Genomic DNA, 16,010 nt, shown 5'->3' with positions numbered 1-16,010 from the left:
AGCCATGCTACTAAAAATACTGATTGCCGCCTTGGAAAGGCAGTGATCTTCTATTATGTTTCTCATGCTAAACTTCTGTTTACAGAATAGATGTTGTTCTTTCAGGTCACACCATTGTTATTAGACAGTGGTGAAATTTCTCATGCTTATATTTAAATTTTAAATGATATATTCTTCCTTTAAACTTATATATTATTATTATTGTTAACACTATTATGATTTAGACTACCTTTTAAAGGTTAAATCATATTACAGGGCTTCTCAGCTTCATCACTATTGACACAATGATCCACATAATTTTTTATTGGGCAATATCTTGTCCATTGTAGGTGGTTTAGTACCATCCTTGGCCCCTGTGCACTATATGCTAATAATTCCATCCCACTTTGACTTTCAAGTCTATATTCAGACAGATGCCTGTTGTCCCTTGATGGACAAAACTTCCCATTTGGAGAACACTGTCCTATGTGGCTTTATGTGAGTGTCAGAAGGAAGGTACCCTGCATGTATTTTTTAAGCTGGAAAAGAGATGATTTGTGCTTACTCATTGACTATTTACCATTTTAATTATACTTCAAGATCATACAAATCTAAAATTTAAATATATTTTATTTGATCTAAGTGAAACTTCTTTTTAATATAAAATCTCTTAACTTTCTGATCTTTTTTTTTTTTTTGAGAATTTCAACATTTTATTTTTCAGTTATTGGCGGACACAACATCTTTTTTGTATGTGGTGCTGAGGATCGAACCCGGGCCGCACGCATGCCAGGCGAGCGCGCTACCGCTTGAGCCACATCCCCAGCCCCCTTTCTGATCTTTTTAAAAAAATTAGTATGTGGATAATTTTACTGAAATAATTCAGATTTATGTGAATGCATATGAATGCATGGAACTTCTTAATAAATGAAAGTAAACATATTGCAACTAAGTCAATCTTAGCTAAATGCTGGGTTTTGTGATTTAACAATGCATCTAAGCATGGTTTTTCTGTACAATCGTAACAGGCATATAGAATTTTATCTGCAATCTCTCTTTTAAAAAAGTAAAATTAATACCAAATGCTAAATTAGAATTGCTTTAATGATGTTGTTTTAACTACCTAAAAGTTAAAAAAAAAACTTGCAGAAACTGTTTTTCTTAGGCCATTTCTTAATTTAGTCATGTGTCCTTATTTATTAATGGACTTACCCTTATTTATTAATGAATACAATGGTGGATAATATTACAGGATTCAGGCTATAAGGATGAGTGAACTAAAGTGTCAGTTTGATTCAGAGCTTTGAAATTTATGATTTATTCCATGTTAACAATGATATTTCAGATGTTTTCTACATTAATATCCAAATTAATGAGCAAGGAAATAGGCTCTCTTCTCCAAGTAAAAAATTAAAATTCTTCATGTTTTTTCCATCCTGAAAAAGAAATGTAATGAATTTTGGAGAGCAAATTTTTTCCTTACTCACTTTTTCTGGGAATGATATTTGGAGTTTTAAAGTTTGTTATAGGAGAATAAACAAATGCCAAAGTATAGTAATTAAGGTTTGAATTGAGTTAGATTTCCTAGCAAATAACCTCTGCGGAGATGACTGCTTGACTAGGAAGATGAGTGGGTTCAGGTGGTCGTTGGGGCCAAGGTGAACAACCCTGACTCGTGGAGGAATCTTGGTCAGGCTGGAGAAGTGATTCTTCTCCAATACACACACTACTGTGGTAATGCAGCACTGTAAGTGACATCCTGTGCTGATTCAGAATTCAACCCAGTAAAGCCAAGTACAGACGGGGCTCTAGAAACCAAACAAGAATGGCCTTGGTATGAGTAGGTAGGTTGAAGGGGCAGCCGGAATCTATTTCTTTCTAGTTTCTTATTGAAACTAGAGATATTGCCCTCACTGAGCCCTCCTCTTTTCTCTTATTGGCCAGTTTTAAAGCCTGAGAAGAAGATGCCCATTCAACAACTCTTACATAACTTGGTTTGGCTTCCCTTGATTCTGGGGCCCTGTTGAGAGGAAGGCTGCCAGGGGAGGACCTGGAAGTAGGCACAGAACAATTCTCATGGAACGATTACTTTGCTATTGTAGGGGAGGAGAGAAGAAGGAGAAATAGAGAAATGAGCCATACCAGACAAGAGTGTGCCATAAACTGAGGGGTAGCATTAATTCAACTCTCTGCCTTCCTTTCTTTGTTCCTTGGAGATATGACTGAATAATAGTTTAAGATTTAATTATCCTTATGTTGAGTATATTTCTGCTTTATTCTAAAGTTTAAAAGAACTTAAAAATATCCATGATTTTCAATTATCTGTACTTTTCTCTCATTCCCAAAATTATGCACATAGGTGAAGGTAGATTCTGATTCTATCCTTTTTCTTTCTTTTACTGTTATTTATCAATTTTTCTTTTCCTTAAAAAATTCTTTTATGAATTTTAGTTTTGATATTGCTGATCAAAAAAAAAAAAAGAGAGCCAATCAAAGATCTTACCAATTCAGCATACTTCTTGAGTAAAAAATCAAGCTTTTCTTCAGGTGTCTGTAGCTTGTTCAGATTTTGCATTAGCAAGTTGGCTTCTTTGCCTTAAAAAAGGGCATAGAGGAGTGTTACTTAAAAAATAAGTGTTGAGCTTGTAGTTAGTTGATATGGACTGCTATCTCAGATTGGTTACTTGCAAGTTACTACCAACATTGACCAAGTTACTAACCTTTCTAAACCTCAGATACAATTTTCTTTCTTTCTTGGGTGGGGGGAGATATTGGGGATTAAACTCAAGGGCACCTGACTACTGAGCTACATCCCCAGCCCTATTTTGGGTTTTATTTAGATAGAGGATCTCACTGAGTTGCTCAGTGCCCACTATTGCTGAGGCTGGCTTGAACTCATGATCCTCCTGCCTCAGCCTCCTTTTCCTATACAAAAGGATGACACCTACCTCATAGAGTGAGGATTATGATTAGCTGAGAAGTTTATGAAAAATTCGTGCTACAAGTTCATGTCATGGTAAACTCTCAATGTTTGCTGTAAGAATAATGCCCAAATTTTCATCTTAAGAATTCATTCTTGTTACTTTCTGCCTTGTATTCTTAATATTCAAAAGACACATTATGTATCAAAATACTGACTTATGAAAGAATAAATCACCTATTTTCCTACTTTCATAAGAAGCAAAACAACAAGTCAAAATTCCTGGTTAGCATGAAAAGGCCAGTATCAACACATGGAATTGCTAAAATTAAAATTAAAAGCAGAGAAACTTGACAGTGTAGTGTGCTCATTTACTGATCCCCGTCCATATTCTTTTAGTATCCCTTTCTCCTCTATTTGCTCACAAACCTGTTCTATGATCATATATTCTATCATATATAATGTAAACTCTAATCATATATCCCAGAATAAGATCAATATAGAGGAAAACATTCGAAACATGGAAGAACTTTTCCACAGTTCTTTTTTTGTCTCCATGATTCTGGACTTGGGCTTCTCAGGGCTTCCTTTGCCCCACCCAGGCCTTATTAATCTCTGATGGCAGTTTCATTTTCTGCTCACAATTGGACTTGGTGCTACATTTTAAAACTAATCTGTCCATGATTATTTAACAGGGATTCTCAGGGTTTTCAAAGTGGGGTGGTCAAACCATCCAATAGAGCCCATGTTTTCTGACACAAATTCACACTAGAATGTTAACCAATTTTGACAACCTATTCCTCAAGAACTGACATTTCATCTTGGCTAGAATATCTGCTTCCATACCGGACAGGCAAATGTTTGATGGAATTAGGGTTGCCAAGAGGAACTATGGGCATGGAATATGTACTAAAAAATTATTAACTGTTAACCTGAAATTCAAAGTTTACTGGGCATATTTTATTTTTATTTACTTAATCTGGCAACCTTACATGAAATTTAAGAATTTTAGGTCTAGAAGAAATTTCAAAGACTATCCAGACTAACTGGTTTACTTTTATAGATAAAGTATCTAAGACTCAGAAAAAAAAAACAAAGTTATATAATTAGTGCTGGCATGACCAAGGCTTGAATCCAAGGTTACTCTTCTTGTTCTAAATCACTCACTGTACTGAAATGGGGAATTTGGATTCTAGGGAAACCCAGAGAAATAAAAGAAAATTCTTTTGAAATAAAGAAAAATGACCTCATTCCCAGCCATTAGTTTTTATCTGTCTTTGCCCAGTGAATTAATTCAGATTAGAGACACAGCCTAAGACAAGGGAGAAGGTGTGCGTGAGTGGGGCCTCTCATCTCCTCATTTATAGCCTGTGGCATGATGCTTTCCTTTGCAATTGATAGTCACTGCTGCCCCACCCTTACTGGATGCATGATTTCAGTTACTCCTCTAGCATCTGGGATGATCTGCACCTTGACTTTAGACCAGGAAATTGAACAACTACTCTCCGGGTTATTGTTACTCATTAAAGGCAAGTGATTACAGTGGATCAGGCCTAGCAGTGTTTGGCCAATGGCAAGTGCTCAGTAAACATTGATAATAATAGGATAAAACAAAGCCAACTATCTCACACTGGTATCATGTGAATACTACAACTAGAGGAAAGACAGGTCTTATTCTCACCTGTGACTTTCAGTGTATGCTGGGACACCTCTCATTTTGAGTACTGACATATGAAATCATTACTTGTTTTATTTGGTGGAGTTAGAAACAATTGAGTGAGTCCAGTGGTTCTGTCTCCCCAATTAAGAATCTCTCTCCTTAGGTTTTGTTTTCAGTAGCTATACAGACAGTCTATTGTTAATATTGTTTATTTAACCTTTGTATTCATTAAGGTTCTTTCTGCTCTAAAAGTCATTATTTTGTATAGAAGGTTAACATTCAGATATATCAATACACCTTTGAAAAAACAAATACACCTTTAACAAAACAAAAAATTCAACAAATTTGAGATAGAGTATGTGTCCAATTTATAAATTTGTGACATCAGAGACTTTAGGTTTTAAACTTGAATTGTTTTTGTTTGACTAGGATGTTGTGTGCATAACAAAGGAAGAGGGGAATAGCTAGAGAATTGCTTATCCTCTAAGAAAAGCTATAATTACATTCCCATGGAAACAGGGTCATTTGCTGACACAGTTAGATACAGGGCAAAAACAACTGACTTGACTGTGAAACATCGTATCAGGAGGGGGATCACCTGCCTCCTCTTTGATGTGTCATTCCACAGCAAGCTTTACTTCTTCCCCATTACAGCTGGGGAAGGCATATGGCTACCACACTGCAAAAGGCTCTGTTTTGCCACAATAAAACCCACTATTCTATGTAATTAATATGCACCAAGAGGAAACATAAAAATTAAAATTAAAGAGCAGGAAAATCCTAACAAAGAAAATGCTAGGTTGGATAGAAGTCTACATGAAAGTTGAACCACCTGTGCAGCTAGAGTGTCACATGTGGCTGTGGTCACTGGCACAATTGTACTGGAATCTGAAGGTATTATTTTCACATCAAAGAAATTAAAAATCTTAAATTAAGACAACTGAACCAGCTGTAGCAATGTGGGTCAGAATTTTTCCTGAACTTCTAGCATAGTAATGATTGTTTATACTAAATATAGTGGACAACTTATGTAGATTTGATGTATTCAAACTTCCAAAACTATGTTTTGTCTTTTCCAAAATTATTTTTTTGATCTTTGGGACCAAAATTTTGTCTTGAATACATATTTGTGTGCCTTTGTATCCTCTTCCTGGTTTCCATATGTTGTGATCAAAACTTAACAACAGTAATATTATAAACATTCTTTAAATGTTAGACCCAAATTGACATTTCAATATTAATTGTCCCTAATAATATAATTTTAAAAATAACATATGTAAGACAAATAATTACTGAGCATCTATGCATATCTTTTCAAGGAAATAAGCTTCATATATCTAGAGAATAGGAAGGATAATATAGTTAAATTCACACTGGACTAAAAAGAGGAGACATGAGTTCTAAAACTGACTCTGTCATTGTTGAGCAACCTTTCTTTGCATTTTTTATACCCTCAATTTTCTTGTTTATAAGATTAGTGGGTTAACTCAATGGATTCTGAGTTTAGTCCTAGAGTAACTTTTTTTTTTGTCAGACTCCTAAACTCTCTGCATTTTAATTTCCCTGTGTATAAAATTAGTTGACTAGATGGATTCTGAGCTCAGAATGGACCTGTGTATCAGCTTTGTTTTTCTCCCAGGTTTATACTTCAAACCTATGACTTCCTAGTCAGTCAGTTATAACCAAAGTATTAGAAGGTATATTATATATTATGATTGTCTTAATCTTATTATTTTGTGGTACTTTTGCAGTCCATGTAAGGTTGTCAAAGAAATGATTACTAAATCACTATGACCCTGAAGGGTGGGGTGGGGAAGAATGGGGGATACTTTAGATATTAACAAGACACTTGTGGAAACTTAAACATAGTACCTTATAATGGGGAATCTTTTTGTTTGTTTGTTTGTTTCTTTCTTTTTCTTTGGATGCCCAAGAGAAAGAAATTCTACCAGCTAAAGGAATTTTTAAATGCTCCCCAACTGCTTTAGTGTGGGTGCATTGACTGTGGAGAATAAGCATCCTCTATGGTAAAAGCAAGTCCTTTATGTTTGGCTTTAGACACATTTCCAACTTACTCAGGGTGTCCTGGGGTAAAAAGGTCTTGCTGGTTTAATAAGTTTAGGAAATGATGGAATCTATGCCCATCACTATTTGGGATTTTCATTGTGTATGTGTATATTGGAGATCAGAAAATTCTGGCCTTGAGGAAACTGTTTAATTTTGTCTGAAAAATCATATATCCTCAATAATATACTTTGGAAAATTTTGAATTATGGAGTCAGGACATTTCAGTGTGTCAAAACTACCAACAAAGCAACTAATATCTGATAATACTATAATTAAAGACTTTAATTAAGAATGAAAGCAAAGTTTAAGGGTAGACCTTTAAGTATGCATTGAATGCTTATTAAAAAGAAGTTTTGATAGGGCTGGGGTTGTGGCTCCATGGTAGAGCACTTGCCTAGCATGTGTGAGGCACTGGTTCAATTCTTAGTACCATAAAAAAAATAAATAAAATAAAGACGTGTGTCCATGTATAAGTAATACAAATATTTTTTAAAGAACTTTTAACAAAAAGGTTCTCGAAGAAGACTACAGCCAGAACTTTGTTTTCTCCAATAGGGTAGAGGAATCCCTTTCTGGAGCCATAGCAACATTGCTTCTACATCTACTTGTGTCAAAATTGTCATGGTGCCTTGACCCCCACATTGGACCTACCAGTTCTAAATCTCCGAATTTTGACCAATTCTTCATTTGGTTCTAATGCAAAGTTAAGTTTGAAAAACCATTGATGTAGAAAAAGTGCAGCGTCATTTAATTGATAAGCAGTCAAGAAATCTCCTAAAATAAATAACTGAAATAAGTTTAAAGTGGTTATTATTAGTATAGGTTTGCCTAAAAGTGTCTTAATTTACTAACAAAAATAATACTGTGTTTGACAAAACATGCAAATGATTTTGAATGGGATGGCACAGAAAAGTGCTTAGCTCCACAAGGGTGATTAGAGTGTGTCTCTGAGTCACAAACATTGATTCTAGTCAAACACATTCATTCTGAACTTGGTAACTTGTAGACAGTGCAGTACTAGAGAAACAGAATTTTTCTTATACTAAAAATAAAAAACAAAAGTATTCTGATTATTTGGTAATTGTAAGATTAAAACAAATTATGAAATAACTCATAGAATAGAAAGAAGAAGCCCAAATTGGTTACCTTGAATTTTATCCCTATTCATGTTTTTCCATCAATACAAGACACACACATGGATTCCTATGTAAGTTTTAGGATGATAAAACAAATGGTTAAAAACCATTCTGTTTAGGAACACTTGAAATTGTTCAACTCTAGGATGAGATTTTGGATACGGTTTTATGGAAACTTTAACAATGACTAATGCAAAGGGACATGTCTAAGATGTTCTGATTAGAGAAAGAAAAATCTGCTCTATATCACAGTGTAATTTTATTATATTTCCCTATTTTCTAAAGACACTGGAATTCTTTCCACCTTGTACTTTGGAACTTGAAGCTATTTTAAAGGTATTTTTCTGGATACTTTTCATCTTTATGGTGAGTGGATCAAGTCTGTCATTAGAATGTATCTTTTAGCACTTCTTGAAAGCTTTGCAACAATGAGTTCAATCATCAAGGAGATCCTACTGCAATGGAGATTTACTTTTAAGTTTGCAGATAATAATTTGTTATTGGAGTTTGAACCCATTTCTAACTCCAGTGTCTGTATCCTTTTACTCTGTACACACTATCTTCTAGAAATGAATAAGATGTCATCACCTTTATTGATAGGTTATCCATCTAGTATAGAAGGCAGATATATAAGCAAATAATTGGGGCTGGGGATGTGGCTCAAGCAGTACCGCGCTCGCCTGGCATGCGTGCGGCCCGGGTTCGATCCTCAGCACCACATACAAAAACAAAGATGTTGTGTCCGCTGAAAACTAAAAAATAAATATTAGAAAATTCTCTCTCTCTCTCTTTAAAAAAAATAAGCAAATAATTGCTGCAGATTAGTGGCAAATTAAGGAAAGTGAGGCTAATTCTACCTGGGCACGGCATAAGAGGTGGCATTTGTAGGAAGTGTTCCAGTGAAATTCACCAGGGAAGACAGGAAGAGGAAGACAGGAAGACTTTCCATGTGCAGTAACATTCTTTCAGTACATAGCTATAAAATTAGCACTCTTATTCTTCTTTCACAGCTATCTTAGGTACTATCAATCCTTCGTGCTCTTCAAAAAATATTTCCTTTCCCTGATTTTGCACTTCTCCTATGTAACAATTAGTCTACATGTCTGCTTTCCTCTCTATACCTAAATATCCTTGACCAAAAGGCCATGGCTTATATATTTTTGTGTACCTCTCACTGTGCCTCATAAAGACCAGGCATTAAGAAATAAATATTCATTGAACAAAAGAATTAATAAGAGTTCAAGTATATATTTTCTGCAGTTGTTGACAAATGCAATTGATAACATTTCTGGTGAATTCTATGCAGTGAGAAATATTTTATATAATAATGGAACACATACTACTAAGTGATCTAATTGACACTCATTGTATATACAAACCTATCTATATTTTAATATTTTGCTTATATCTAGACTCCACTAGTTTTGCTTTAAACAATTTCTTTCTCATTCATTCATTCATTCATTCTTATAACAAATATCTATTGAACTTAAAATGTGTCATCCTCTGTTCTATGGAATATGCATCCAGTGACATCAAATACACATACACCCTCTTGAGACACTGCTTTTGAGACAAAGATCTAGTAAGGAGGAAATACATTAAGCAGATAATTTAAAAAATCATTTCAAATACCGATGAAAGCTATGATGGAAAGATACATAGTACTGTAAAGACCCAAAACAGTTAAGAATTATCTAGTGTTTGGCTAAGGAAATGCCATTTTAGTGGTGAATTGAATGATGAGTACGAGTCAAGTGCCCAAATGGCTGAATTGGGGTGGCAGTGAGGAATGTGTAGAGATTTTTAGGTAAATAAAATTGGGATATGTACAGTCCCTTGGGGAATAGAACATGACATTCAATTCTTTGAAAGAGAAGATCAGAATGATTGCAGGGAGAGTGGTAACAGGGTCACAATATTCAGGTAGAGGATGCTGAAGAGGAGCAGAGGTATGTGAGGTAAAGCTGGGACTGCTTGGGGTTAGACAATTAGGGCCTCAAAAAAATCTGTTATAAATTTTGGTTTTCTCCCTGCAAGCAATAGGAAGCCATTGAGACAGAGAGTAGATATGTAATGTGTTGAAAATTTACTTGTGCTCTATTGAAGGGAAGTGACTAGAAACTTTAGGAAACTCTGATGGAAGGTATTCTGGTAATCCAAATATGAGATGTGGCTTTTAATAAAGGTTGGAGGAAGTACCCTGTTTTAGGAATAAATAAAAGTCATGTATTAGAAAATAAGTACTTGCCTAATCCTTTTAGGATTTTCTTTTCCAGTTTTTGCTCTTTATTGCCAACAGGTTCTTTGACTATGGATGGTTCTTCAGAAGCAAGGGGTTCTCTTTCGGCCTCTTCATTGGTTTCCTCACAGTCCCCATCCTCATTGTCAGGTGCCTCTGCATTTTCAGGCTGCTCCTGTGTTTTGGCAGAGCCTTCTTTTCCTATTGTACTGGCAGCAGATCCATACAAGTTAATAATGTCTTCCAGTTGTCGATTCAACTCTTCGGAGATATCCTGAGCTCCCTTTACAGGGTGCACACTTGTTGCCTGCTCTGGTTCTTGGAGCGAGGTTGAGGAATCCTGACCGTTTTGCTTCCCCAGGCCATTTTGATTAGGTGATGATGAACTGTCTCCTGGCAGAGTTGACTCTTCAGTTGAGAGCTGTTCAGAGTGATTAGTCTCCATACTGGAAGTAGTGTCTAGTGGTAAGGACAGTTAGGTTTTACTTATTAATCCAGTTACATATTAATGGGCAGGATACTTCCCAAATAGGTACCAATTAATATGTTTTCTAAGATTTAATGACTGTACTTTAATAAACTATTGATATCACAATTAGTAAAGTAGAAACAATGGGAAGCCCTTTTTCAAATCAAGTCACATTACCCACATATTTTTTGTTTTCTGTAGCATCCCTTATTATTGATATTAACTGATTAATTTGTGCTGTTGATTTTTGTATTATTTGACATTTTGCTTAGGCCAATTTGTATCATGATTTTCTTATATAATTCTGTATAGAGTTACAATCATTGAAGATACAGGATATATATGTTTTCCTTCAAACTTAATTGTCAAGAGCCATTGTTCTTATTAAAATCATTCATAATAATAACATCCCTAAACTCTATTTTGATTTGTAAGTCAAGATTTGATTAGTATGCTTTGATGTAAATGCATCACTATGCTACTATAGGAGATATTTCTTGGTTTTCTAGTATATGCTTTTTCCCAGATGAGCAGCATGCAGTTATCAATCAACAAAACACTTTTGGAGGATCAAACTAGCATTGCTTTTGGAATAAGACAGGGAACGAGGGAAGGTATACCTAAACCAAATAATATGGAAACATAATAATGCCTGTATTGTTAATTTCTTACATTTCTGCAATTTCCTCTTATTCCACTCTAAAAATTTGACTTTTTTTTAGAGAAGAAAATAAATCATTATTTACTAAGTCATGAAGCTCTAGGAAAATGTAATATTTTTAAAGAAATAGCAGTGCATGATAAACAGGGAAGAGATGAACTGGAAAAATAATTTAGATATAATATGGGCTGTTCGGGAACAGGCATGAAAGAGTGGGATGAAGATTCTAGAGATTCTGGCCACTATTATTTTTAGGGTTGCAATAAATTTAACTTAGTCCTTTAAGCTGTGGTGTTTTTTATTTGTAAATAATATTTAATAATGAAGATGATAATTAGCAGTATAAAACTATGGCAAGATTCTCACAATTCACAAGTTTTGCTATTCTGTTGGCAAGAAAATAAAAACAAAAACATACTATTCTCTAAACAGCACAGCTTCCTTCTCCTATTCTTAGGTGAGTAGACATCAAATGCTTGGATGACAATGGGAGGGGAAATTTCAGTGTACAGACATTACCACCTACCTATGGCTCTCACCAAATACACATTAACTTAGAAGGAAACAAGTTCACCAATTTAATTCATCAACTTGTTTATCAAATTATGCAGCCATCAGCTTCATTGTCTTGTCACTGGATTTTTTTTTTTTATCCTGACCTCCACTTAGGATGCACATTCATCTATATATAACTTTTGCCTCCTAATCTTGGAGAGATACACATAGCACCTGCTGTCCAGCCAGAGCTATTTTAAGTTCTTCTAAAAATGAATCATGGCATTTAGCAATTCATCCTTGAAACCCAAGAAAATAATTTTTAAATCAATTGAAATAGTAAACATTTGCTAGTTTAAAGCCATATGTGGCATTTCAAGTGTTGGGGAGATTATTCTAGGATGAGATAAATCTAAAATAAACCAAATCAAAGTTTAAGGCAATTACTTTAAAACTCTGTCCATATAATTTTACTGTGATTAGACTACATGCAAGTGTTTTGTTTGTATTTGATTTATTCATTTACCAGATACCATAGTCATTGAGGTTTTTAATACTTAGTTCTGTGGATATTTAACTTTAAACTCCTATTCCATATGTATTTTAAAACAGAATACTTGAGTCATTGTAAGCCACAGGACAACTTAATCCCTAAAGAGGCCTTTGTGAAAACATAGTCAAAAAATTTTATTACTTTTATAGTAACGTATTTTACAACAAAGAAATTATTTCTAGATTTTATCTTCTATAAACTTTATGGGCTCCCACCCTCCTCTGAGAATTTTTCACTTGTACAGGCAGTCCCAGCAAACTATCCCACACACCATGCCTTCCTGAGCCACACATTTTAATTATTCAAATACAACAATGGAAAGTTCTTCAACAGTTCCCTGGCAGTCTCAAAGCTGCAAGTTTGGAACACCACAAACCGCACCCTCATCTATCTTCTCACAGGGCCTGGGGGAGTGTTTGTCACACTTACCAGAAGGCAAGGAGCTAAGCAGGAAGAGAAGAGAGAGGAAAGAGGGAGCAAAAAAGCAAGTCAGAGCCGCAGCAACAGCAGGAGCAGGCAGGCGGGTGGCATTCTTACAGGGCTGAGAGAAACCACACACACACACACACACACACATATAAACACACACAGCCCACAAGCACAAGGAGGCAGCAGGAGGGGGTGGGGCAGGGAACATGAACATCATATGACATAGTAAGAGAGAATACGAGCAGCTGGTAGACCTTATCAGACTCTCCATGTTTTGTTCTTTTAAAAATTTAAATCCTGCTTAGCCCCCTGATGAGTGCAGTTTTTCACCATTGTCATTCTTTTGAATAGAGATCAATTTTTCTTATTTCTTGGTTTATCTCCAGTGTGGTTTATGAGTCATCATTTTTTTTTTTCCTTCTTGGGTTAGCCTAATTAGTGTCAGGTTTCTTACAGAATCATGGAGAAAGAAAAACAGTGGCATAATAAAAAGGAAGTGTCAGAGCCACCTGAATTCTGGTGTCAGTGGTATATTTGCAGAGTTTGAAATAAAAATTTAGATGGCTGTTTTGGCCCCGAGTTTTGTGTAACTTTGATGTGCATGGAAATTGGAACGATCTCAGATTTTCCTCTGGTGACTATGTTCCCATCTCAGATGAATTCTAAGAGAAGCACTCCACCATGTGCTCCTTGATGGTGGATTGCTTTCACCCTCTATAGCAGATTTTCCACACTTTTCAAGCCATCAATGTTACTTATGCTTCCTCAGAAAATGACTGTCCTCCCCACCAACATACAATGGCTTTCTCTTAATTTGTGTCTACCCTGCTTTTCTTTCTGTTTCTGGAGAATGTGTTTTCCACTCTTTTCCAAAGCCTCCATCAAGAGTTTATGCTCTGGGGATAGTGTGGGTACCGTTATGTCCCTTGCAGTAGGGCAGAATAATGCCACCACAGAGACGTCCATGTCCTAATCTCTGCAACCTGTGATTGTTACAATACATGGCAAAAGGCCTTTGCAGATATGATTAATGATCTTGAGATGAGAGTATTATCCAGAGTTGTCTGGGTAAGCCCACTATAATCACAATATCCTCATAAGTTAAGGAGGGTCAGAATCAAATGTGGGAAAAGGCAAGGAAATGCATTCTCTCCTAGACCCTCCAGAGGTGTGCAATCCTGCTGACAGAAATTGTTTAGATTTTGGACCTCTAGAACTATAAAATAATAATTTTTTTTTTGCTTTAAAGCCACTAAATTTCTGGCAAATTGTCATAGCAATAAAAGGAATTTTAAAAATCCTGCTCTCAAACTTTTCCTATTTCTTCTCTAAGATGAGGGGAGACACAAGTTTTTTATATGGATGAATGAACTTAATAAACAGAGGTTAAGATAAAGAAATTGCAATGGTGATGACAACAAGGCTGCTTACTGCATTATTTGATAATAAAACTGGTAAATTAAAATTGATGAAAGGAGAAAGTACTTCCTTCTAAGTTAATGAGTACTTGTGAGCACCACAAAGTGGAGGCATTCCATAGGGAATTGTGGCAACTGACCCAATCAGATCTCTACACAAACACAAATAATAAGCCAGTGCTTCTCAAATTTAAGTAATGTACAGATTATTTTAGCAAAATAACAAATAATATTGAAAATAATTTAAAGGATTAATGTCTGACTGTGATTGAATTAAATTATTATTATTTGTACCAATATGTACCAATATGAAAACAGGTATACCCTTCTTGTGCTTACAGTTATTATAAGATATGTATTTTTTTTTTTAATATTTACTTATTTATTAGCTATTGGCGGACACAACATCCCCGTTGGTATGTGGTGCTGAGGATCGAACCCGGGCCGCACGCATGCCAGGCGAGCGCGCTACCGCTTGAGCCACATCCCCAGCCCAAGATATGTATTTTTAAATGCATATTGTTTAAAAACCCTATGAAACCAAAACTATGATTCAAATGGACATAATTACTTTTATATGACAGATAATGTTTTGTTAAACCCAAATTGCTACTTCGAATGTGAATATGGTAATGACTGCTAGTCCTTTGGAGTTTTGCTTTAAAGCCACTAAATTTCTGGCAAATTGTCATAGCAATAAAAGGAATTTAAAAAATTCAGTCTATTTAAATGATTACATAAGTTTTATTCATATGACTTGTCATCATCATTTGGACTTCATTGACACTAATATATAATTACTACTAGCTATCATCTGAATGTTTTTGTCTCCCCAAGGTCATGCTATTAGGAGGTGAGTCCTTTGGGAGGTGGTCAAAGGCTAATTTACTGAAGCCCTCATGTCAGGGATCAGTGCTTTTATAAAAAAAAGTCAGAGAACTAAAAACAAAACAAAACAAAAAAAACTTCAGAGAGCAAACCCTCACCTCTTCTCCCATCTGAGATTGCAGTGAGAAGATGGCTATCTATGAGGAAGTGGGCCCCCACCAGACACTATATTTGCCTGCACCTTGACCTTGGACTTCCCAGATTCTAGAACTACGAGAAATAATTTTCCATTGCTCATAAATCATCCTGCTCATGGTATTTTTGTTATAGTAACCTGATCAGAGTACGACCAAAATGGCAGCTACTCAGATGATGGAGAATAAGCTCATAAATTTTAAATTATAATTCCAATAAATACAAACGTACAAAACTGTAGCTCTTAAGAATACATCTGTGGCCTGATAGGAACCCCAAATCTGGAGGAGGCTGATAAAGAAGACAAATTAATAAAGCTCAGAGTTGTATTGTGAAGTCAACCTTAAAAGAGCACAAATTATACTTCTAAGCCTTTTAGATATGGTAAGGAATAAATTAATTTTTTTGAAAATAACATTTTAATTTTAATGCAAATATTATAGGATAATACCTTTAAAGAGTCAATGATGCTAAAAGCTTGTCATAAGAAAAAAATAACAAGCTCATCCCACCACCTTCTTCCAACCTTGTTGTGCTCTCCAGAGGTAATAATATTAAACTGTTGTGGATATTTATTCTGGAACTTATTTTCTCATTTGTTAATAATGTTCATATGGTATCCTTTGGTATCCTTGGAAAATTCCAGGACACCCTCCCTTAACCAAAATCTGTTGATGCTCAAGTCCCTTATATAAAGTGGTGTAGTATTTGTATACCTTGCACATATTGTCCTATGTGCTTTAAATCATCTTAGGTTACTTTTAATACCTAATACAATATAAATGCTATGCAAATAGTTGTTATACTGTATTATTTAGGGGAAAAGGATAAAAGAAAAACTGTACATGTTCAAAGGAGTTTTTTTTTTTTTGTTTTGTTTTTTTTAAGTGCTGGGGATCAAACCCAGGGCCTCATGCATGGTAGGCAAGTGCTCTACCTCTGAGCTATACCCCAAGCT

General features: G+C 35.2%; 1 protein-coding gene across 2 annotated transcripts in view; it reads right to left on the bottom strand.

The window, feature by feature from the left end:
• Txlnb (taxilin beta) overlaps positions 1 to 12,761 on the bottom strand; it is a 45,039-nt gene extending 32,278 nt beyond the window's left edge. For both annotated transcript variants that reach the window (XM_026391897.2, XM_026391896.2), the window contains exons 1-3: positions 12,612 to 12,761; positions 10,014 to 10,463; positions 2,483 to 2,574 (exon numbers count right to left, since the gene is read on the bottom strand). In XM_026391897.2, the coding sequence (XP_026247682.2) occupies positions 2,483 to 2,574; positions 10,014 to 10,463; positions 12,612 to 12,759 (690 nt within the window). In that variant the 5' untranslated portion in view covers positions 12,760 to 12,761. The remainder of the gene's footprint in view (positions 1 to 2,482; positions 2,575 to 10,013; positions 10,464 to 12,611) is intronic.
• Positions 12,762 to 16,010: the final 3,249 nt, after the last annotated feature.

Source organism: Urocitellus parryii, chromosome 8 (genome assembly GCF_045843805.1).
Source record: "Urocitellus parryii isolate mUroPar1 chromosome 8, mUroPar1.hap1, whole genome shotgun sequence".
Taxonomy (NCBI): Eukaryota; Metazoa; Chordata; class Mammalia; order Rodentia; family Sciuridae; genus Urocitellus; species Urocitellus parryii.
Note: the sequence above shows the minus strand (reverse complement) of the source record. Positions and strands in the feature narration are given on the sequence as shown.